The sequence below is a fragment of the Chiloscyllium punctatum genome, chromosome 3 (assembly GCF_047496795.1).
Source record: "Chiloscyllium punctatum isolate Juve2018m chromosome 3, sChiPun1.3, whole genome shotgun sequence".
Taxonomy (NCBI): domain Eukaryota; kingdom Metazoa; phylum Chordata; class Chondrichthyes; order Orectolobiformes; family Hemiscylliidae; genus Chiloscyllium; species Chiloscyllium punctatum.
Genome location: NC_092741.1, coordinates 85,178,722 through 85,205,109, shown reverse-complemented (window position 1 = coordinate 85,205,109; position 26,388 = coordinate 85,178,722). Strand labels below are relative to the sequence as shown.

The following is a 26,388-nucleotide window of genomic DNA, read 5'->3' as shown; positions in this document are numbered from 1 at the left end:
AAGTAAATCTGATTATATCACCAATAACACATCATTGAACAACACCCAAGCTTAATCAAAAATTGGATAGTAGTTTTCTTTTTAATGGTCATGGAATGTAGGATGGTGCATTCAATTATCCCAAGCTGGGTTTCGGGCAAGGGATATTTGCACAATACAAAATTGCAAGATATTTCATATATTGCTGCCATCAGCAACAAAATAATGCCATGTAATATCACAGCAATACTACAAAAAAAATTAAACTTACGTAAAGCTGCATCTGATGGGAGTTTAAGGAACACAGTCTTATATATTAGCAAAAATTGATTACAACATATTTACATGAAACACAATACAGGACACTAACTACACAAACCAAACTTACAGTATAAATTAAATGTTTCAAGTTAAGTTAGTCTTTAGCTAAATGCTGGATAAAGAATAGTTAACTTATTGGCTAACTATCCAGTAAAGAATTTTCACCATCTAGACTATTTGTGGGAGTCAATTCACAAAGGTAAAACAGTGTTTCCTCTCTTGCTTCTTCTTCTGTTAAAGGTTCTAATTTAAAAAGTTGACTGGTTTTTTTCTTATTTTCCCGTTCGACTTTTTCTGCATTTTCATTTTTCTGTAGGTGATTGTCTTCACATGTACACTTAAGGCCTGACGTAGTGTGTTCCTTTTCCAATAAACAGGAGGCATTTCCATCCAAGAAAGTTAGTACAGGATACATATTGTATTGCATCAGTTGCTTTCCTGCAAGTAAACCACAAACAATATGGAGTTTTTAATTAAAGTGATGAAGGATGGAAAACTAAGCAGACGGTAACTTTTATATAAAAGCATTAGTGGTGTGAATAGAAGTCCAGAGCAAAAACTTTTAGAAGGGACTAGACCAGTAACACTATAAATGTTAACCCAACTGTCTCGATTATTAGTGTAATATTACCAATGATCCATCAAAATAAGCTGTGGTGTATAGTTTGTTTTCTATGTTCAGCTGTGAACAAGCACTATTTTAGAGTCAGCGAGATGTACAGCATGAAAACAGACCGTTCAGTCCAACTCACCTATTCTAACCAGATATTCTAAATCAATCTAATCCCATTTGCCAGTACTTGGCTCATATCCCTCTTAAACTGTTCCTATTCATAATACAATTACCATGTTTAAACGGCATTGGGATGGGTATCAGTCTCCTCCACTTCCTTTGGGAGCTCATTCCATACATGAACCATCCTCTGTGAAAAGGATGCCCATTAGGTCCCTTTTAAATTTCCCCACCCTAAACCTATGCCCTCTAGTTAGAGACTCCCCCACCCCAGGGAAACGACCTTATGTATTAACCCTATCCATGCCCCTCATGATTTTACAAACCTCTATAAAGGTCACCCCATAGCCTCCAACACAACAGAAAAAACAGCCCCAGTCTAATCAGCCTTTTCCTTTATCAGTATGGACATGGATTTGAAATGAAGTGCACTGCAGTAACTGACATTCAAATAATTAAATAAATGTAGTATCTGTAATACAAAGACCAACTTGTCATAAATATCCATCTGATTAACCAACATCTTGTAGGAAAACCAATCTGCTGTGTAACCAGTCTGGCCTTTAATTCCTGATAATAGCAGTGTACTTGAATCTTAAATGGCATAGCAAGAAACAAAGCTGTAGCTACTTACTACACAACTGACTTAAACTAGATGAGAGGGCCCTCTTGTGTGCCCAGAGGTGTGCTGTAACAAGTTTGGTCAGGCTGATTAAAAATATCTTAAGCTAGAACAGGACTCGAGGTGTTGTGCTAATGTCTCTACCTCTAAGCCAGGAACTCAGGGTTCAAGTCCCATCAGCTCCAGATGCATTCAATAACATCTCGCAGCTGGTTGATTAGAAAATATCTATGTACCATAGTGTTAGCCTTCCAGGTCTCTTGTCGTGCAATGGTAGTATCTGGACCTCTGGCTCAGGATGTCTGCATTCAAGCCCCTATGCTCCTTGCTCCTGAGGTATGTGGTAACATCTCTGAACTGATTGGTTTAAGATATTTTTGAATCAGATGGATCAGCAGGCAACACTAGACTCCAAACACAATGAAGACAAATCTACTCCATCATTAGCACCTCAAGAGTTCTCTTCTAGTTTAAGATTTTTAAAACTCCCGACACCTAGAATTAAAAGTCCTAAACATCACGTTGTCTTAATCACCTGCTTCCTGCTTTACTTATAACACCCATATCCCTCGGTGATTTTTTTTGTGTCTTGCTTCTTTTGATTCTTCCTTCCAAAGTGCATAAGCTGTCAATTTCTTACATATCCTAGAGTGAGACATATCTTCGGGGACCTATAGGTGACTCCCACCCATGCCTTCTTCCCTTATTTTCATCCAAAATGATTCCACATCAGGGTCCCTCTCATTATGTCACTACTCACCACTTCAGTGATATTATCCTTTATTAGTTTAAAGCTCTATCTATAGCTCTAGTAATACGATTCAGTAGGACACTGGCCCTGGCATGGCTCAGATGTTCCATCCCAACTGAACAACTCTTTCTTACCTAGTAGTCATGAAAGTGGTCCATGAGTTGAAACCTACTTCTCCCATACTAATCTTTGAGCCACACATTTACCTCCGTAATCTTATTCAATGTCGGCCAATTTGTCTCAAGGCTAGCTCAAAACACAATTGAACTGACAAAAAGTACAGGGAGACAGCGAGGTCTGCAGATGCTGGTGATCAGAGCTGAGTGTTTTGCTGGAAAAGCACAGCAAGTCAGGCAGCATCTGAGGAGCAGGAAAATCAATGTTTCGGGCTGGAGCCCTTCATCAGGAACCAAAAGTACATCAGAACAAAAAGTACACCTTTTCAAAATAGTTGATCATTGTATAATGCTCTTTAAAATTCTTGCAGGAGTCTGTTGATCAAAATCAACAAGGAGACACCATGGTAAAGTGTTGATATAGAGATGTACAGCATGGAAACAGACCAATGACCAGATATAAACCTTTTGATATAAACTCATTTATATCAACCAAAAACAAGGCCCCTAACACTGACTCCTGTAGGATCCAACTGGGCACAGACTTCCCCAGTTGGAAATCACTTAAAGCATCACCCTCTGCTTACTGCCCCTCAGCGAACAATGGATTTAATTTGCCAATTTCCAAATGAACAGAAAAGAACAAAGCCTATAAGCACTAACCAGTATCAGAAGATTTATTTTCATCCACTTTGGATTCAACTCCATTACGATTTTCTTTAGCACTCGATACCTAGCATGAGTAAAAGAAATATGCATATGAACATAATATCAAACTAATTTTGGTTTCATGAACTATATATATCTGATATGGTTTAGAAACGCAGCTTATCTATGTTATCATCCTTCTGATTATCTTCCATTCAGTAGAGAGGACTTAAAGTGCTTTTAAAATTCTTAACGTGATCCTTACACAATTAGAAGCAATGTCCCTCTAGACCTCATGCAAATATACGAATTCAGAGAAGTAAACCATCGGTCCATCCAGTCTGTTTCACCATTCGTTAAGATCAAGACAGATCAGTTTGTGCTTTGAATTCCATATGCTCATATACTTCAAATTACTTCTGATTACCTGGTGTAACAAGACACTGTGCACCTGTCATCAAAATACTCAATCACCCTTCTTCCACTGCTATGAAGTGGAGAGAATTCCAAAGTCGTAAAAGCCTGAAAACATTCTGCCTCCTCACTGTCATGAAAGGGCAATCCCTAATTTTAAAGGGTGGCTTCATGTTCCAGACTCAGTCTCGAGTGGAAACGTTCTTGCCACACTCCTCTTGTCAAGCCCATTTGGATCTTTTACACTTCAAGAGAGTCACCTCTCAATTTTTTTTCCACTATAATATGGAAGCAAGCCATCCAGCACAGATTCCACAACGACCCTCCAATGAGCAACCTAACTTCCTACCTTATCCCTGTAACCCTGCATTTCCAACAGCTGATCAATCTAGTCTGCACAATCCCGTATCCTGTGGCAATTTAGCATGGTCAGTCAACTGAACCCTACACATCTCTGGACTGTGGAAGGAAACGACAACACCTAGCATAAACCCCTGCAGATATGGGGAGAATTTTCTAAACCCCAGTGTAACAAGCTCAGACTGTTTAACCTATCCATATAAGACAGACTTTCATTCCATGTAGCAATTTAGTAAATTTTCTCTGAATGGCTTCCAACACACTTAGATCCTTCCTTAATTAAGGAGACTAAAACAACACCTTGGATGAGATGTTGTCTCACCAATGCTCTATATGACTGGGTCATAGCATCCTTATTTTTATGTTCAATTTCTAGCTTAACTTTAATACATAGGACATACAGATGATATTCAGTGCTCAACACAAAGTCATCGTATGATCACAAAGCCAAAAATAAATAATGTTTACAGATGGTTTGTGGCAAGGTAAGAGAAATCAAGAAAGTATTCTATAAACAGATATCTGATGCATAAATTGGAAGGCTGATTCAGGAATAAACATCACATTCTAGGATATTTCCTTTGCAACTCTGTTTGTAGAATTTTATTGTCATGTACAAAGTTACAACTAGCTTTATAAATATTCATAAAACACTGGAGGGTTTATTATATATTTGTAGCAATTGAGATGCTTTGTTGCTTCAATGTACTTGAATTATCTCCTGAATGATTTGTTTTAGATCAACAATGCTGAGTTTTTGCAAATTATATTTTCACCCCACAATGACCAAACATTTTACGTAGCTTAAATCCCTCTCTTTAGATCTATACACAGAAGTACAATGTGTCATGAGGAATTTTATCTTTCATAAAACAATGTTTTCAGCAAGAGATATACTTAAGTATAACTAGTTCATTCCCTTTTTCAGTACCTTTTCACAAATCAACTATTTTAAACATTGCTAAAAAAGAGATAAGTTGAACATTTTTTAATCTTGAACTCATCAGAATTAGTCAGGTCCATAGAAAATTGTACTAGTTAAGACATCGTCCACTCCTGTGTACAGAACCTCTGCCCTAATATGATGTCTCATGAGGTTAAAAGAAAAGCCCAATCTCATGCAACTCAGTAAATCAATCATCCTTCATTTAGGAATAAGTTAACTCTATGATGTCCTACCTAACACAATCAAGCATCGGCCCTTATGGTGAGTGAGATAGTGTCTAGTACATTAAAATATTCTACCAGTTAATGTTAACTTTTACATGAAATTGCGATTCAAGCTGCATATGTATGGTGTATGAGAGGTTCGATTTTAATCTAGTCGTGTGCAGTTTCCTCTAAGATGCATGGTGTTCCATGCTCAGCATCGACTTCTGGTTCCAGAAGCCATTGCCACACCAGGACCTCGGGGGTATGCACAGCCTATAAGAAAATTAAAGGAAACAGTGATGGCACGAGTGGTTAGGTCTGTGTGAATGAAGGGATTTAAATCAATAATGTCATTATTTTTGGAACCTTTTTTTTGAAAACCAGCACGAGAAATTATGTTCCTGGAATGGTCATGATAATTTGTTTGCAAAGGGAGAATTTTATTAATGGACAGAGTAAATATTAACAGCATTGATTTGTTTTCATCTAGAATTTTTTTTTGCTCTGGATAAAACCCATCACTTGGAGACCTTTTGTTTTCAGTTTGCAGAGGACTTGGTCGAAGTCAAATGCATAAAACAGGTTACCTCAGTGTCAGGAGTTTTAGTTTGAATGTTTCAGCTTGAGGTCTTTGGTCAGAACAGTGAAGGAATTATATAAAGCTGAGATAGTCTAAGTTCAGTCCTCAAAGAGGCTATCAAACTTTCAAGCGAAGGAATTGAATAGAAACAGTTAAGTCAAACCTATAGATGTGACAGAGAAGGGAACTCTACCTAGTGTTTGAATACTATAAAGTGATGATGCTGGAACATGAGATGGCAAGATACGTGTTTTGAAATCTGTCAAGTTACATCTGTCATACGGAAAATAGTAGAAGCTATTATTAGAAACATTATAACAGGACACTTGGATGAGTTCAAGCTGATTAAGTAGATCCAACATAGTTTGGTGTATAAGTTTATCATGTTTAAATAATCTTTGAAGTAGTAGTTTGTGTTGTGGTTATAGGGGAACATGTGGATGCATTATTCTTAGATTTTCAGAAGACATTTGATAAGGTGCCACATCAAACGTTATTGCATGAAATAAAAGTTCAATGTTATGGCTTGGTTAGAAGACTGGTTTACTAACAAGAAGCAAAACATCAGAATAAATGGGTCTTTTTACATTGGTAGAATGCCTTGAAAGGTGTGTCATGAGTGGTGTGCCAGGAGTGTTAATGCTAGAGACCGAACTCTTTACAATGCTATCCAAATGATGGACAGACCAAAGGCATGGCAACACGTTTAATGATGACACAAAGATAGGTAGGAACGTGAGCTGCCTGAGTATGTTACGTGAGTTTGCAAAGATCTGGCAAACGGAGTATAAGGTGGGAAACTGTGAAACTTTCCATGCCTACCTTTAAATTTTGGGCTGAAAGAATAAAAACGTAACATAATATATGGTGATGGGTTGCTAAGTTCTGAGATGCAAAGATCTGGCTGTGCGAGAACATGAATTGAATAGGGTTGGTATGCATGTACAGCAAGTAATCAGGAAAGCTAATAGAATGTTACATTTTAATGTAAGGAGAATTAAATGTAAGAGTAGGGAAGCTATATTTCAGTTATACAGGGCATCGATGAGACAATGTCTGGAATACTGTCAATGCCTTGGACGTAATTCAGAGGTTTAATACAGTGGTACCTGGAATAAGCAGACTGTCTCATCAGGAAAGGTTAAATGGACTAAGCCTACAATCTCTGAAGTTTTAAATAACCAAGGGCTACTTAAGTGAAACATAAGGTCCAAAAAAGGGTTTGACTGGGTGGATGTGGAAAGGATATTTTCTCTTGTGGGACAATCTAGAACTAGGAGCGAGTTTAAAAAAGGGCTCAACTATTTAAGACAGATATGAGTAAAACAATTCTGTCAGAAGGTTGAGCCTTTGGAATACCCTTGCTCAAAAAGGTATTGGATGCAGATTCTTGAAACAATTTTTAGGCAGAGGTAGATAAATTCTTGATTACTAAGGTGCTGAAATAATATCGGGGTATGAAAGAAAGCAGAGATCAGGTCAAAATCAGATCAGCCATGATTGTATTGAATGAGGAGCATTCCTGACGGGCAGAATGGCCTACTTTCGGTTTGTTGTTCATATGAGAGCTGATTAAATGGAAAGAGTTTGCCTTTTTCTGTTTTATCTTCATTTTTGTCCAATAAGCTTCTGTTTATTGTTAAAACCAATCCGCAGCACTGTTTGCTTTCATTTCAGTGTGATACCATCTCATTCTTTTTTAAAAATTCTGTCAAACTAGACTTGCCCAGTGATATCAATTAGGATCATAAAACGATGAACACTATGAATCCCTGTCCGTCTAGTACTGAAGAATGTTTGACCAAGAACAGATTGAAAACTTACCTATTGATTTTTGAGTGAGACCCAATAAACAACCAGAAAGCATCATAATGTATGAAGTTAGCAAATTAGCGTGATGTAAAATTGATTATCAGTATAGTAAAGACTTTATGAAACAAGATTACTACTCTATATCTCTGTAAGATATGGCAAAATACCATTCTTCCTCATGAAGTGTTTCTAAGTGAAGTGCATTTGTTTAATGTTTGTATAGGAGCTAAGTGACAGTGCTTCTGAATAATGGGCCAAATGAAAGATAAATGTTTTGAACATGATTCAAAAGGGAATTAGACTGTTATCTGAAAAGGAAGAATCTGTAGGGTTACAGGGAGAAGAACTGGAGAATGGTATTAAGTGAATTGTTCATTTGGACAGCCATCATGGATAAGTTGGGCCGAATAGCCCCCTTCAGATCTGTAACAAATCGAAGATTGCATAGTTTTAGCTTATAGAGCAACCTTTACTAAGGAAGATGAAAGAACAGTTTAGAATTCAACTTTGAGATAAAATCCAATCAACTATATGATGGATACTTACATCTGACAGAACATCCGGGTCAATATTGAACTGCTTTCCTGATAATGTTGCCTGAAAATCTTCTAAACTACAGTCAATACTGTCCAAATAATCCATAAGTTCTATCCTGCAAGATCAAAATTTAATAAGCATAAATCTTCTACTGACTGAAAATCAAGCTTTGAAGCAAGAACGGATTCATTGATTTGATGTGAATTGTGACTAAAATGGCTTAACAGTAAATTATGGAGATAATGCATACATGTACTCATTAAGCATTCTGATCTACCAATAAGCTCAAATTCATGTAATATGCTGAAGTTTTTATTAAGTAAAATACATAAAAATTAATCTGGTGTTTTTTTGAAATCAACATTGATCTTAACATTAACATACTTTCAAACTATAGCAAACTTTGTTTTTACCAGCACTCTTGCTAAACTAGCAAAAAATATATACCTCAATTACTTGAAGCTTACTGCATTACCATGACCTCTGTGATGCTATAGTAATCTGTTTAGGGTGCCAGTGAGACTCTCTGCCAGTAAGTTTTATTTAAGGCAAAGTTACAATATTATTTAAGTGATTTATGTTGTAAATAAAAGTATAACAGTGATGCATATACCCCTTGCATTAAACTTCTATTACTTAGTGTGTTTTTGGATTGGTTATGTGAGCCTCTTCATCAACTGGAATATTTGATCAACTGGCACACTCCTAGTTCCATAGGAGTCGGTTAATAAAACGTTTGGTGTAGATCCAGAGTCTGAGCTATAGCGGTCCTGGCTGCTAATATATTGCACAGAAAGAACATAAATTTCCATACGAATGTAAGTTCATCTCAAAACACTATATCATGAATGAATTAGTATAGTTGAGCAGGAAAATACAGTTATCACAAAGATCTACATCCACATGATGACATAATTTAATTTCAATTACACTGGATAAAGGAAATAAAACGGAAGTTTTGAGGGAGCTTGTAATACATCAAAATATACCATCACAATATTCCCCAAATTTACTCACTTGCCAAGAAGGTTTATGTTCTGCGAAATAACTGCATTCTCATTCAAAATGGAGTCCATCATAGAAATAGGGTCTTCAGAACTGATTGATGATTCAGTGTTTGTTGTTTCAACATTGTCGGTTATCATAGTGTTCATAACATGATCAGTACTACACACATCCATTATCTCTGATGAGGAAAGTTGTTCCTGACATTTAGTAGTCTCTTCGCATAAAGAATTGTCCTGTTCTGCGACTTTGGACAGTTCACTAAAAGAACAAGGAATTTTGAATTTACAGATGGTACAGGGAACACTTCTTTAATATTATTACTTTTCTTTGACTGTGTGAAAAACTACAAACTAAAATTTAAGTTAACAAACAATGCCCACAACATATTAAACTCAAATTTCCAAAAAAAATGCTAATCTGAATAACACATGAATCAACCCGAAAGTGATTCTTTTGGTTAACCATGAGGTTTGTGCAAGTATTATGATCTAGTGGTCCTAATTGTTATTGGGTAATGTCCAGTTTGTGTCAGAACCAGACATCTTATATCCTCTGCAGGAACTTGACTCAATTCATAAATGAGTTTTTAAAAAAAAAACAGTAAGCATTTACCAAAACATAAGCCAGCAATGTTTCAGTCTTTATTTTAACAATAAACTAAGTTTTATGAACAAAAATGAAGATAAACAAGAACCCACTCTATTGCCTTCTAACAAAGATTTAGAGACTTTTAAACACACACCAGAAATAACCCAAGCACTCATTAAAAAAAAACAGCAGCTTTGTATCAGAATCAGTGAATGCCTGTCAAACTTTGCTACAATTCTAAGAACAAGTAACTCTAGCAGGACACAGTCCAATTCCTTTCCAAGGACACACATTCTTTTCAATTTCTTACTTTGTAGAGCTTGAACTAATTAAAATTTCAACTCCTCTGCTGGAATCACAAATAATTCATTGAATCTGAGAAACCCTACAGTGTAGAAGCACGTCATTCAGCCAATCAAGTCCCCACCGACCCGCCAAAGAGCATCCCACCCAGGCCCACCTCCCCACCTTATCCCTACATTCTTCATAGCTTACCTGGACACTATGGGCAACTTAGCATAGCCGTTCAACCTAACCTGCACATCTTTAGACTGTGAGAGGAAACCAGAGCATTTGGAGGAAAGCCACACAAAGACGGGAAGAACGTGCAAACTCCACAGTCACTAGAGGGTGGAATCGAACCTGGGTCCCTGACACTGAGACAACAGTGCTAACCACTTAGCAACCTTGCTGAGAACTTGCTTAATTTTTTATTAGTATGCTCCTGACGTAGCTTGTAGAGCTATATGATTCTTTTATATCCACTTGAATAGACAGATGTAGCTCCAGGTTAATTACACCTCTGCAGAAGGGAACTTTCAATGTAGTATCACAGAATTATCAGACTGTAGGGATCTTGGAACAGGTATTGATCCACGATGTTTTAAAGAGAATGTCTGCTGAAGGTATGAACTCGCAGCTTTATAATGTAGATAAAGAGCTATCAAGCAACCATTGGTAATCATGTAACTTAGGCAAATTATTGTTAAAAATAAAGCTAGATGATAATTAAGTCTGTTGTACAGAAGCCCAAAATAAAAATTATATTCTACAGAGCTCGGAAGTAAACATAAAGATAGTTGGTCAAAACAAGAACCTCAATGTACTAGTTAAGCAAGGGTATACCAATAGCAGCTGTTCTTTTCTGAAGGGCAATATTCATTTGTAAGGTTGCAGTACAATGACATTTTCAATTTATATCTTTCCTTTACTGTAACTGAATGCTATAACTTGGTAGATGAAGTGCACAAGCAAAATCAAACCAAGGATAGGAATTGAATTCGTACTCATTAACAGTAAATGTAGATTCTTCATTTTTTCCTTTTTGTGTGTCCGTGATGTCACAAATAACAATGTCATCTACTGTTCTGACACACTGCTTCACACCATTTGGTCCATGTACAGATACCTACCAGAAAAAAGGATATGTATTATTAAATTATTTTCAAGTTCACTTCAACTTTCTAATAAAAGAATACAAAAGTACAAGGTGGTTTTTAATTACATGGGTTGAGTCATCTGGCTCTTTTACTATATGATGAAAATATTTTGGCTTAGAAGGTCCAGTAGTATTAATCATGATTGGCCTAGGAACAAAAATAAAAATAAGTTAAGTATCGATACAACTCAAGATGAATCAAGACAGTACATGCAACTAAACTACAATTTTATCTCTTACTGTCAAAGTCAGCTAACTGGGTTAAATAATTTGTTCATCCTGATTAGTTTATTATTATTCACAACCGCAAAGAAAAAGTTTGCAGTGGTCTACATTGACTACTACCCAGTGAATATATTATGTTTTATTAATTGAAAATGATTTTATTCAACTATTTTGTCAATGTCAATATATTTGAGGCACTTAAGTGGTAACTTGGAATCATCCTATTCTCAAGTACAGGAGTTGGGAGGTCATGTTGCAGCTGTACAGGACATTAGTTAGGCCACGTTTGGAATATTTCGTGCAATTCTGGTCTCCTTCCTATCGGAAAGATGTTGTGAAACTTGAAAGGGTTCAGAAAAGATTTAAAAGCATATTGCCAGGGTTGGAGGACTTGAACTATACAAAGAGGTTGAATAGGCTGGGACTGTTTTCCCTGGAGTGTCAGAGGCTGAGGGGTGACCTTGTAGAGGTTTACAAAATCAAGGATAGGATAAATAGACAAAGTCTTTTTCCTGGGGTGAGGGAATTCAGAACGAGAGGCCATAGGTTTAAGGTGAGAGGGAAAAGATATAAAAGAGACCTAAGGGACAACTTTTTCACTCAGAGGGTGGTATGTGTATGGAATGTGTATGGAGGAAGTGTTGGCTAGTACAACTGCAACATAAGGCGCCTGGATGTGTGTATGAATAGGAAGGGTTTGGAGGGATATGGGCCAGGTGCTGGCAGGTAGGACTAGATTGGGTTGGGATATCTGGTTGGCATGGACGTGTTGGACCAAAGGGTCTGTTTCCATGCTGTACATCTCTAGGACTCTAAGTACTGCATAACAGAATTCCTTCATTAGTTAATTTCATAAATAATTTAACATTTTGCACAACAATAATATTTTAGTACATAACATCTTAAGTGCCCAAATAATTGATTTGATTGCCTGGAAGCTACAGAATTTGCTCGCAACCCTCATTATTTTATACTACATATTCCCCAATCTTTTTTGTAACAGTATCCATGCAAACATTCAAAAATGAAAAATCTTAGATGGTTTCATGGAATCCAAAACAATGCTACTAACAATACAAGGATCAGATTAGATTAGAATCCCTACAGTGTGGAAACAAGCCCTTTGGTCCAACAAGTCCACACCAACCCACAAAGCGTAACCCACCCAGACCCATTTCTCTCTGACTAATGCATCTTACACTGCGGGCAATTTAGCATTACCATTTTTGAACTGTGGGAGGAAACCCACGCAGACACGGGGAGAATGTGCAAACTCCACACAGTCGCCAGAGGCAGAAATCAAGCCTGAGTCACTGGTGCTGTGAGGCAACAGCGCTAACCACTGAGCCACCGTGTCAACCCAGGATCTGCTGGCCATTTATTGCATTAGAATTTTCAGCCTGAAGTCAAGGTCTGCAGTGCAACAGCGACCAAAGATAATCCTACAAATATCATTACAGAAAAGTTCAGAAAAATCAGTCCCAAAGTTGACAAATTGAAGTTGGTATATAGAATTTCAGATTAAAACAACAGAAGGTAGACAATTGTGCACTGTAACATCTGTTTACTTCTAGTTCTAGGATTTTAAACAATGGCTATTATTTTGCAAAAGAGTTTATTAATAGCAACAAACAGTTGATGAGATTTCTAAAAAACGTGCTAAAATTTATAAAATGTTCTAATTAGAATCAATATCAGCTTTTTCAAATTCAAAGCTTAAGAAATATTTAAAGATGAAGCTGGAAACCAGTTTCAATAATTTTCTCTCACATTTGTTTACTAAAGTAATTCAACATTGTTTACACATAAATTTCATATTAGCAAACTTCAATATTTATGACCGACGTTAAAGTCAAACAATTAAAAAGTAGAAACATAGAAGATAGGGGCAGGAGGAGGCCACTCGCCTCTTTAAACCTGCTCTGCCATTCACAATGATGACGGATGATTGTCCAGCTTAATAGCATAATCCTGCTTTCTCCCGATAACCTTTGATCCCATTTGCCCCCAAGTGCTATGTCCAACTGCCTCTTGAATACATTCAGTATCTTGGCATCAACCATTTCCTGTGGTAACGAATTCTAAAGGCTCACCACTGTTTGGGTGAAGAAATGTCTCCTATTTCCATTATAAATGGTCAACTCCGAATACTCAAGACTGTGACCCTAGGTTCTGGATGCACCCCCATAGGGAACACCCTCCTTGCATCCATCCTGTCTAGTCCGGTTAGAATTTTAAGTCTCTAGGAGATCCCCCTCACTTGTCTGAACACCAGGGAAAACAATCCTAACCTAGTCAATCTCTCCTCATACATCAGTTCCAATATCCCAGAAATCAGCCTGGGAAATCTTTGCTGTACTTCCTCGAGAGTAAGAGCATCCATCCTCCAAAAAGACCAAAACTGCTGACAATATTCTAGGCGTGGCCTCACTAATGCCGTATATAACTGCCACAGACCATCCCTACTTCTGTACTTGAAACCTCTCACAATGAAGGCCAACATATCCTTTGCCTTCTTTATCGCCTGCCGCACCTACATACTTACTTTCAGCGAATGGTGTAAAGGACAACTAGGTCCCACTGCACATACCCCCGCCCAATTTACAATTATTCAGGTAGTAATCTGCCTGATTTGGTTTTGCTTCCAAAGTGAATGACTTCACATTTATTCAGTTTTACTGCATTTGCCATTGATTTTCCCACTCATCCAACTTGTCCAGGTCATGCTGAAGGACCTCTGCATACTTGTCACACTCCCACACAACTTGGTATCATCTACAAACTTTGAGATGTTAAATTTTGTTCCCTCATCCAAACCATTAATGCATACAGTGAATAGCTGGGGTCCCAGCACCAATGCCTATGGCACCCCACTAGTTACTGCCTACCAATTTGAAAAGGATCCATTAATTCCTAGTCTTTGTTTCCTCTCAACCAGTTTTCATTCATCTCAATACACTTGCCCCAATCCCAGGCACTTTAATCTTGCACAATAATCTCTCATGCGGGACTGTGTCAAATACTTTCTGAAAAACCAAATATACCACATTGATTGGCTCACCCTTGTAAACTCCACTAGTTACATCTTCATAGAATTCCAACAGATGTCAAACATGATTTCCCCTTCACAAATCCATGCTGACTCTGTCTGATCCTGCCACTACTTTCTTAATGCTCCCCGCTCCCCCATTATGTCCTTGATAATGGATTTGAAAGTTTTCCCCACTACCAATGTTAGGCTTACTGGTCTATGATTCCCTGGTTTCTCTCTACCTCTCTTTTAGAATACTTAATTAACAGTAACTCCCCTCCAATCTGCAGGGACTGAATCAGAGTCGATAGAATCCTGGATGACGGCCAGCAAAGCAACCACTATTTCTCGAGCCACTTCCCTAAGTATTCCGGGATGTAGATTATCAGGGCCTGGGGATTTATCCATCTTTAAATCCCTAAATTTTCCAAGCTCCATTTCTCTACTAATATTGATCTCCCCCAGTTCATCCCTCTCACTAAACCTTGCATTCTCCAACATTTCTGGTATCTGATTTGTATCCTCTTTTGCTCAACCATTTTTTCGTCTATTATACATTCTCCTATTTCTGTCTGTAGGGGACCTACATTTATCTTCACCAATCTCTTTCTCTTCACATACCTATTGAAACTTTTAGCGTCAGTCTTTATGTTCCTTGCGAGCTTACTTTCATACTGTATTCTCACCTTCTTAATCAATCCCTTGGTCCCAATCCTCAGACTATGCTTCTCAGTCAATCACTACTTTCCTTTGCATGCCACAGATTGGCCCTCTTACCCATTTTGCTTTTGTGCCAGACAGGAATAAACAGTCGCAGTTCCCCCATGTGTTCCTTGAGTGTTCCAATTACCTATTCAATGCCAACCCTTTAAGTAACTCTCCCCAATCTATCAAAGCCAACACACACCTCATATATTCAGTTTCCTTTATTAAGATTCAACACCCTCATCTCTGCAACAACTATCTTACTCTCCACCTTGATAAAAAAAATTCTATCATGTTATGGTTGCACATCCCCAAGGGGTCTCACACAACCTGATTGGCAACGATTCCCTTCTCATTACCCAATACCTAACCTGCTCTTTAGTCAGTTCCTCCACATACTGGTCAAGAATAACATCCCTTATACAGTCCAGGAATTTCTCCTCTCTGGCACTGTGGCTAATTTCATTTGCCTAAACCAAGTGAAGATTAAAATCACCCATAATCACCAATATTCCCTTAATACATGTATCTCTAATTTCCTGTTCAATGCCATTCCCAACATTACCACTGCAGTTTGGGAGTCTATGGATGACACCCACTAATTTTTTTTGCCCCATGATTATGATTATGAGTCTAGCAAACATTTACTCCATTGCAAAACTGCAAATCAATTCATTTTAGTGTTAGAAGGCAGATCAAATCTAACAGCTGGAAAGTTAAAGAAATGTAATGTCACTGATAAGGTTTCACAATGCAGTTTTTAAGAGTGCTTACAATATTTAAGTTATAACTTTTAAGTAGCCGTGAGCATGTATTCATACACTGTACAGGGTTCTTGAGGAAATTCACAAAGCAAGAACAATGTCATAATGTACCAAATAATGTACTGAACACTTGGGGTACATTTGAGACAAAAATAAATCCATCATTCACTAACTCAGATATATGACTGATGAAGCAAATTCTTAATAAACCAGAAAAATTAAAAGTTCATATTCCAAGGAAAGTATAGTTTACAATTTACTTTCAGCTAAAATTATACTTACAAATTGAATTAGTACATATAAGGAAACTTGAAATAAGTAAAGCAATGAGCAAAACTAAGATCCTAAAAATATTAAACATTTTTTTTTAAAATGCATACCTTTTCCGCTTCAACGTAACGATTTGGTTATTCTGGACCAAACTAACAATAAATTTAATAATCTGAAAAATATGAAGCATCACCATTTATAACCAAAAACCAACATGAAGAATGAAACTAAATTAACATGTTCCAGTAGAAAATCATAACAGATAAAATCAAGAAATGGACTATAGTGAAAATAAAACTTTAAAAATTACCAAAATCAATTATGTTTTCAGTACTTATTTGTCATATTTAAAAGGGATGAGACATCATAAATTGATTTTAAAGCTTTACATTTTAAGATTTTAACATGAGCTTTGCTGGACATGTTAAAATGGACATGGTTGCTGTCAATTAAAGTATGCCAGTTGACAATTTCCAGAAAGTTCTCATCAGCAATAACCAGGACCGAGTTTACATTCTCCTGAATGCTACATCTTTACACATCTTGCACTCCAAACAGAAAGAGACCAATAGACAATACCAGTCCTCAGTTAGCACTGCATGAATGAGGAGGGGGTTATTTAAATTCATTATGCCTCAAGTAGTGTTAAAGAAATAACTTTTTCTCATGTCAACAAACAGCAGACAAGACCAGAAGCATAGAAACTATCCAATAAACAAAAGTGATCCAGGAAGCCCATTAAATGACCAAAACTTCTGGTTTCTGGAAACAGTTTAATTTTAAATTCTGGTCTGTCTTGCTTAGGCTAGGAAAAAAGCTTTTGTCAACTATTAACCTCACTGTCTACAAGACTCTGGCTCAACATAACAGCAGACTCAGCTAAGCCTGTCTTTAGTCACAAATTCCAGGAAACCTGGTATCCAGATTAAACCCTACATTTTCCTGAAATGCTGGCCAACTGCACTGCTACACCTCCATGTTGTCTTGCCATAGTCTAACCAGACCATAGGGGCTGCTCTCTTATTAGAGAGAAGCGACTGGTGGTGATTTAACCTGAGGGTCACCAGACCTCAGGCAAGGGGAGAGGTTGAGAAGGAAAGTCCTTCATGGTAACCTCAAACTGTTGATGGAATTGAATCCACTCTGTTGGCATCTCATTGCCCTGCAAATCAACAATCACTGCTACAGTAAGAGATTCTGCAAGATCAGTCTATGGAAAAGTACCGTTACTGGTTACAGACTATCTGCATGCAGTCAAATCACATCAATTATAATGTTCATAAATTTTATTTTTTTAATTATTAACACTTTTTTTCCCAACTTCTTTATGCTTGTGTGCACATATTTTTAATATACTACATTTAAAGTATGCCAAGCTGTTAAACAACAATTAGATGAAAATTGACACCAAATCAAAGACAAGCATGACTAAAGCTTAATCAAATAGTTTTTTTTAAAAAAGGTCTTAAAAGGATCAGGAAGGCTAAAGATACTAATGGTAGGTCACAGGAGTGGGGCATTTGCAGAGTGAAGGAACACAGATTGGAGGATTATGAAGCTGGAGGACATTAGTCATGTTAGGTTTGAGCGATGACACACAGGATGGACTGGGAGCAAATGTAAATCAAATACATGGGTGTGGACAATAGTGCTTTGGATCAGCTCAAGTTTATGCAAGCTGGAATATCAGGAGAAAGTGAGAACTGCAGATGCTGGAGAGTCAGAGTTGAAAAGTGTGACGCTGGAGCACAGCAGGTCAGGCAGCATCCGAGGAACAAGAGAGTTGACATTTCGGGCATAAGCCCTTCATCAGGACATTCCTGATGACGGGCTTGGGCCAAAACGTTGACTCTCCTGCTTCTCAGATGCTGCCTGATCTGCTGTGCTTTTCCAGTGCCACACCTTTTGATTTGAAGTTAGAATATCAGTCAAGCAGACATTGGAATAGATGAGTCAGGAAATATAAAAGCTGAAGCGGAGATGGAATTGGCAAAGGTAAGTAGAACCAGGTGGAACTTATGATGGGAGAAGAGGTGTTGAAGTTTCAGTTCAGGATCAAGAACGGCACTGAGATTGAACCCATCCAAACATATACTGAGATAACAACCAAGGAGGGAAATGTAATCACTCAGTGATTAGGGAACTAAAGTTTAATCAGGAGTTATCATAGCCCATTCAGGAAATAATATCAGAAAAACGGAATTGGAGATCACAGGTTGGCAGTAAGACAGACCTCAATAGTGGTAACGAATGTAAGTGAGTAATATAACACCATGGGTAAGCCTTGCTTCATTTTCTAGCACACAACAGTAAAATCATTTTTGGGTCAAGAACTCAATCTTCTAATCAATGAACCTTACAGGTTGCACTATACCAGAGTAATTTTGTCATAATTTTGTCTAGGGTAGTATTTATTGCCCTTCCCTAATCACCCAGAGTGCAGTTAAGAATAAACCACTTGCTATGGGTCTGGAGTTTCATGAACGCCAGGTCAGTATCCTTTCCTAAAGGGCATTAACGAGCCAGATGTTTTGTCTCCCCAACAATTGACATTGGACCCACAGTCATCATTAGACTCTTATTTCCACCATCTGCGATGATAAAATTTGAACCCAGCTCCCAGTTAGCAATTCTCAATCTGCTTCCAGAATCACTGATTTTTAAAAAATCATGTTAAAGGTGCCATGCAAGTAAGCTTTGTTTCACAGGTATTTATAGGTAAAGTAGAAGAGTTTAGCTGGCTGCACAAAAATCAATATTTGCCAAGGATGTTTTTGTGCTGCTAGATGTCCAAATTGCATGTGAAAGTTGAGTAAACAAAGAAAAGCCTTACCTGTCGAATTACTTGCTGCTGCTGTGCATGCTTTTGTCTAAGGTCTGCAATCTCTCTCCAAAGTGTTTCATTTTCCCTGTTGGCACGCAAAAATAAAAATAAAATTGTACAGTATTACTGATGTCACTTTAATAGTTGCAGACTGAAAATCAAATATGCACAGAGTGCCACTACTTGCTGCAGCCCACTGGTTGGTGTTGGTGAGATGGGGCAGTGGGCAAGCAATATAGAAGATAGCAGGGAGGCAATAGACATGGATACCAGCACCTCTGTACAAGTCTATGAATTTTCACCAAACTCAAATGCTGAAAATGCTGCCAGATGCTCCAAGCTACTGTTGGGCATTTTATATATTTTATATTATTTATTTTGCTATCCATTTAAAGCTTCCATATCACAACTTTATAACTTCAGATTTCATGAGCCAACCTCACAATGCATTATTATTTTACTTCTGAAAGGCATAATACCCTTTAAGCACTAGACATCCTTCAGTATATCATCCAAACAATGATCCTTCTGCAAATATTGACAATGTGTGTGGCAGTTCATTTTACCATAGTGGATAGTCAACCTGTTTACCATTGCTCAGATGCATTAATCCTACCAGAATCTTTTAAATGCAAGGATGGAGAGTTTTATCCAAACACACTACTTTGAATGGTATGCTGTCAGCCTGGCTGAGAATGACTAACTCAAGGCTAGGGATCATACCAGAGACCCTCTTAACTATTTATTTAATTCACTGAGTTGTTTGGAATCACGAGACAATGTAACTTACTGATTGGGAAACTGGTAACAACAAATGGATTCTATTATGGCGATGAGATTGTCAATTGCAAGATTATGAAGCAAACCCTGCAGATGCATCTTCTCATTGCAAATACAGAAAGAGCTCAACTAGTGAAATGGATATGTTGAAGCAATTTTATTTTTATTTTATCTATCAGACAATTATGAAAACATTTACATGGTGTCCAAGAATCAGCAAAGGCATCTAGAGAAATGTTCACATTTGTAAGGAGCCCCAATTCTCATTTAATTCTTGTATTTGCAATAGCCAAGTGACCCAAACAATCCAAGCCTAGTAACAAAAACAAATTCTCTCCTAATTTTGATTGTCTAGATACGACAAGCTGCTTTTTTGTCAGGAATGCAGATACAAAAAAAAGAGATTATTGCAATACCATTTCAAGGAAGTCAATCTTGAATCAAGATTTTCTTGCTTTCCTTGTAGTTCCTGAACACTGGATAAAATTGCAGTTAAGCCTTCTTGCTGGATTTTAGCTTCTTCTGGCTTAATCGAAGATACCTATGATAATACAAATAGTTAAATAAGCTGATTAAACATAACTACAGATGCTCAAGAGACCAGAATTAAAAAGCACACGTCTAAGAAGGTTGCAAGGTTTTAAAACTTATATTAGATTCCCTAAAGTGCAGAAACAGACCCTTCAGCCCAACAAGTCCACACAGACCCTCCAGAGATTGACCCACCCAGTCCCATTTCTCTCCATCACAATGGGCAATTTAGCATGGCCAATTCACCTGCTCTACACACCTTTGGACGGTGGGAGGAAACCAGAGCACCCAGAGGAAACCCACGCAGACACAGGGAGAATGTGCAAGCTCCACATAGACAGTCGCTGGAGGCTGGAATTGAACCTGGGACCCTGGTGCTGTGAGGCAGCAGTGCTAACCACTGAGCCACCGTACCGCCCTCTTGGATTACACTATAGAAATTGAGGGCAGTGAGATCACTGAAGAAATTGAAGTTAAGGAATTAACATTTAAATATCAACAGGTTACTGTAAATCAGTCACAGATGTGACTGGCAAATGGGACTTGGTGTAATTTGGACACTGCATCATTTTTTAAGTGACCTAAAAAAGTGTGCAGAGTGCAGAAAATGGGAGGTCACCCAGATTGTAAAATGAGATGAGAAACTGGATGGAAGTGAAGGATAGTTCTGGAAACAGTAGCAATAACAGTGCAGGATGAGAAAGGGAAGCTACTGCAGGTAATTCCCTGGATACAACTAGATATGTAGCATTAGAACAAGGCAGTTGCAGTCCCAGCTAAGTAACAGCAAAGGCTTAAGAGGAGTATGCGTGGTAATCCATGTCAGTGTCAGTACAGCAAATCAATGCGTTGGAAGGTTGGGATAGAAACCAAATACTTGAAACTTCCCATTCAGATTACAAAGAATAAATCAAAACCACTTTTCATTCTATCAAATCATTACTACAACAGGAACAGTTTTAATGATGAAGCGGTGTTTAACAACCCATCGGTACTAAATCCTGCAGTGCAAAATGCATTACAATAACCTAAAAGTTAGTACTATTGTACAACTTAACCATTCCTTTCGAAAGTGAATTTTTTGGATAAGTAGGAATCATACATGCATACTCAGATTTCAACAGGCCATTGGCATAAATCTGAACTCATAATTTATGTTTTAAAGGAAAACATTTTGTTTGGAAGTCTTTAAATTTTCAGGTATCTAATTAAAAGATTGACCCTCTTCAGTAATCAACAGTCAATTACAATATTATATTTTGGTTAAGGCACATAAAGAGGGTGGCCGACCCATAACAGATACTTTCATCTTTTCAGAGTAGACATTAAAGTAGTTCACATAAGGTACTTTATCCCTTGTACTTTAAAAATCATTACTTTCTATTTTTATCCTTAACCTTCTGCTACCAATACTTGTTTCTTAAATGGTTGAATAGCACAAGTTCCTTAAACGAACACAAAAAGTCAGCAAACCTGAGTCGAGCATGTAATAAATTAAAATGAACAAGACAAGGCATGGAAGAAATGTAAAATAATTATTTTATCTGAAGCCTATTGCAACTTACCTTTCTTTTTATGTTTTCCAATAATTCATCTTGGCCTTGCTTGAAATAAGGATGTTGAAATTCCACAGGGCCATCACGCTCCTGTTTGACTATACCTGCATCAACATTCAGTACTTTACGAAAGCCATCTGTAATGCAATCAAGAGTTACTTCAACTTTAGGTTCTGTGGAATGGCAAAGGCAACAATAAAGACATGTCAATTTAATCAAGGGTTACAAATTAATAGAAGGGGCAGATTCAAAGCGTACTCATCAAAAATTCATATTCAGATCACAAGAAAAAAAATCAAACCATGTACCATATTATAGAAACATTACTACAACAGAATAGGTTTAAAGATGGATTACAATTTGCTCAGAGTCTCTGACTCAAATAAACTCTCTTGCTACTTCAATTGTGACAAAGTGCAGACTCTAGGGTTGAAAAATGTATTGGGAAAATTCATCAGACTTGTAACAAATGCAATTACCTTTTGAAAATCTGCATTAATTGCAGATTTTAATAAAACATCAAAATATTACTTCATCGGTTGAATTATTTTCAAAACTTAGGCATCACTGACAAGGACTGCATTTACTGTCCTTATGAAAAAATTGATGGCAAGTCAACTTGTCAGCCTGCTGCAAACCCCATGTTAAAAGTACTCCCTCAATACATTCATGTGTGGATTTCCAGAATTCTGGTGCAGCAACAATAAAATTGTGCGCAAATTGGAAGGAAACTTGGAACTGATGGCTTTCCTCACACATTTTTGTAACCTTAATCTGCCCAGATGATATAGATTGGAAGGTGCTGCCAAAGATTCCCTAGCAATACTTCTGAAACCAACATGGTCATTCTAAAAGATGAGTGACTTAATCAATCCAGGTTATATGGGGTTATATGTGGCATCTCATGTTTGTGCTGCACAAGATCCAGAGCATGACTTGCCAGCAAGAAAGTTCAGCAACCTTCGAGGCATTCAGTGAGATGATTATTCTGGGGTCATCCACCATCTGCACCCTGCGATTCACTATTAATCCACAGCTCCATGTGGTCAACCACCTAAGTGGTACAGTTGCAAAAGATGATTAGAGACTGGCTATTATGCACTAGGTGACTCACCTGTCTTCAAACTGTCCAACATGCACATATATAATTTCAATTGCATCACACTGTAAACTTTTGCTATAAACTGTGTCCTACGATCTTGTACTCAGCTCGTGCTTCCAAATAAACCTGCTGGTCTACAATCTGCTGTTGTGTGATTTTTAACTTTGTACACCCCAGTCCAACACTGGCACCTCCAAATCAAGCTTATTCAGCCTTCTTCCAATGCTCCTTTCAAGGCAACATTCTGGTGAATCATGTTTGCAATCCTTCCACTGCAATCACAGCCTACAGTATTTCACAGTACCCTAGTGGCAGTTTAATCAATGAATAGCTCCAGTGTGACTTCCTTATTCTCATGATCTATGCTTCAACTGATAAGACAAGTATCATCAGTATCGTACTGGTTGCTTAGGTTGATAGATAAATGTCAGCCAGACACTTACTCAAGATAGTGTTGAGCTAACTGCAATTTCTAATCCTATCATGATTTAAAGTTCGATGGGTTAACCAGACCTAACACCACAGACACCCTACTATTCTATGTAGGAAATACACTCAGCCAAATACATATAGGCAACTAAAAGGATGATAAGATGCTCTTTTCCTGTGTGCATGTTGGACAGTTTGAAGACAGGTGAGTCACCTAGTGCATAATAGCCAGTCTCTAATCATCTTTTGCAACTGTACCACTTAGGTGGTTAACCACGTGGAGCTGTGGATTAATAGTGAATCGCAGGGTGCAGATGGTGGATGACCCCAGAATAATCATCTCACTCAACGCCTCGAAGGTTGTTGAACTTTCTTGCTGGCAAGTCATGCTCTGGATCTTGTGCAGCACAAACATGAGATGCCACATATAACCCTAAGTATGGATGATGCCTCGGTATTGCATGCACTGCAGACATGGATTTCTGTCAATAAATTATCAGTAATTTTCCTCTGCAATACAACTCATGCTTATGCTTGGTCCAGGTGGTACTGGCAGAACCATAACTAAACGTTAATACACAAGCACTATATGATAGAAGAGTTTATGACTCCTCCTCCAACACTAACAATTGAGAAAAAAACTAGATGGTAGCTGAGTGGATTGAATATGTCCAATGTTTTATGGACCTGGAATTTTTCACATGCTTGGGTGGATGCCGGATTTTGCGACATTTGAAACAGCTGGCTAGTGCAGCTAGCTCGGGAATAAAAACCTTGAGCATGACAGCTGAAGTATTTTGTTTCATTTTGGGTACGACACTATCAAAAGGATGTCAAGGTCTTGATGAGGGTATCGAAAAGATTTAATAGAATGGTACAAGAGTTGAGGGATCCCACTTACATGAGGAAAGAAGCAGGGATCGTTCTTGAAATGCAGACAGTTAAGAAGACATAAGACATGTTCAAAATTATGAATGTTCTGAGAGGTTAAAGAGACGCGGTTTCCAATAGCAGAAAGATTAACAAACAGTATCAAATATATGGTGACTGACAAAAGTACTAGGTATGACATTGCTTCTGTTGTGAAAAAGCCAGCTGCTGTGATTTGGAATTTATTTCCTGAATAGACAGTAAACGCATCTTCAATAGTAACATTTAAAAGAGAAAAAGTTAAGTGGGAGAGACTTATTTTACGATTTGCTTCTACACAAGATTAGATGCCCTACAGTGTGAAAACAGACTCTTTAGCCCAACAAGTCCACACCAACCCTCCGAAGAGCAACCCACCCAGACCCATTCCCCTACATTTACTCCTGACTAATGCACCTAACACTACGGGCAATTTAGAACGGCCAATTCATCTAACCTGCACATCTTTGGACTGTGGGAGGAAACCGGAGTACTCAGAGGAAACCCACGCAGACATGGGGAGAATGTGCAAACTCCACACAGATAGACAGTCGCCAAAGGCTGGAATCGAACCTGGCACCCTGGTACTGTGAGGCAGCAGTGCTAATCACTGAGCCACCGTGCCACCCCAGGCTATTTAAAATTTTATGTTGTCAGGTTCTATAGTCATTCTTGTGTCCAGTGTATTCATTTTTTTGTTGATGTTACATGGAGTCAACTGATGCTGCTGAAACTACCTGGTTCAGGAGAATGCAGAGATGCATAATCCACGTGGCCCTTTTGTCTTAATCTGGCTGAGCCTGCTAAGATTGAGGATCAGGAAATTCATGCAGCTTCCTCTATTCATCAACTTCTTAATCTCCACCAACATTGAAAAGAGTGCAGAGTTTTGATCAGGCCTGTTGGCTTTGTTTTGTCTAGAGGATGCTCTTTAGCACATGTAGTCGACAGCTTTGCTCTATCAGCGCATCATATTCAGGCATGTCTGCTGCTGCTCCCTAATTGCTCCTTAACAACAAAACTATGGCCTGTCTTGCCTCAGTGTGGTCATGTTAAGCAGTAAATAACAGGTCAAAGTACATTAGAATACAAGAAATAGGAGCAGGAACAGATAGTACAATCAAAGCTGCTCTATTATTTGGTTTCAACTCAACTTTCCATATTTCTCAACTCCTGACACAACAAAAATCTAAGTCAACCTTAAAATATTTATTAATGGAACATTCACAACCTTTTGTGTATCTAAACTCAGCCCTAAATGATCATCCATTTCCCTCTGACAGTACACCCACTTTCCAAATGCCCCAGTCATGAACAGAACTGCTCTGCATCGAGCCGATAAAGCCCTTCTGAATATTGTATGACTCAAAAAGATCACCCCTCATTCTTCTGCATTACAGAATAAAGGCTGAATTTACTCAGACATTCATCATATAACAACCCTTCCATCCAGGACGGTATCTCATGGATCTTTACGGTGTCAGCCTCACACTTCTACCCCTGTTTACAGGTGAAGCCCACATTTTGACGTCTGGACACACCAAAGTCCTGCACAATAGCAACAAAACGTGCTCCCGCAGTCATGCATGTTGACACTTACACATATTGAGTTGTCGTACAAAACTAGCCATGTTGTTGTGTTTGAAATACTTGGGTAGGATCTCTTTGGCGAATCTCTGCTCATCCAGGACCAGGAATCCGTGCCCATTCTAGTCGTGAGAAAAGGAACAACAAGGGAATGAGTGACGACCGAGAGCTCAGGGCTCACTCCGCTCCCCCCCACCCCGGGCCCCCGCATGTCCCCTTTCCAGCCCGGTCCCACTCCCTCCCTTCCCAGGCCGGCCCTCACAGCCCTGACCATCCCGGAGCTCCCCTCCCCCCCGCCTGGGACAGGCCTGTTGTTTTCCTTCCGGATCCTCCACCAGCTGCCAGCACACTAGGCCTGAAGAGCTCGCGTTAGCACAACGGGATGGTTTGGGGAGAGAAGGGGGGGGGGGGCGGGGGGGACGGCGGGCAGATGGCCCGGGGGCTGCCCGGTTCCTTTTTTTACCTGATTCCAGCAGATGAACTCGTTGGTGTCAGGGTCCTCCACCAGGGCCCACAGTTTGGTGAGGAAAGCCGGCACAGGCACCGACTGCTTCATCCCCGCGGCGGCCCCGGGGCTTCCCCACGTGACCGCGGGGACAACAACAGACAAACGGCC

At 38.5% G+C, this 26,388-nt stretch overlaps 1 protein-coding gene across 2 annotated transcripts; it reads right to left on the bottom strand.

Moving 5' to 3' along the window:
- Positions 1-62: 62 nt before the first annotated feature.
- hsf2 (heat shock transcription factor 2) lies at positions 63-26,388 on the bottom strand. Of its 2 annotated transcripts, XM_072555927.1 has the most exons (12): positions 26,236-26,388; positions 25,786-25,894; positions 21,755-21,882; positions 20,075-20,199; positions 18,888-18,963; positions 16,165-16,226; positions 11,126-11,207; positions 10,908-11,029; positions 9,043-9,291; positions 8,035-8,140; positions 3,186-3,255; positions 63-738 (listed from the first exon to the last, which is right to left on the bottom strand). In XM_072555927.1, exons 1-12 carry the CDS (start codon positions 26,326-26,328, stop codon positions 440-442), a joined length of 1,521 nt encoding a protein of 506 aa, XP_072412028.1. In that variant the 5' UTR covers positions 26,329-26,388; the 3' UTR covers positions 63-439. The 2 variants fall into 2 exon arrangements, with proteins under 2 accessions (XP_072412028.1, XP_072412029.1); XM_072555928.1 differs by lacking the exons at positions 63-738; positions 3,186-3,255 and adding an exon at positions 4,520-7,911.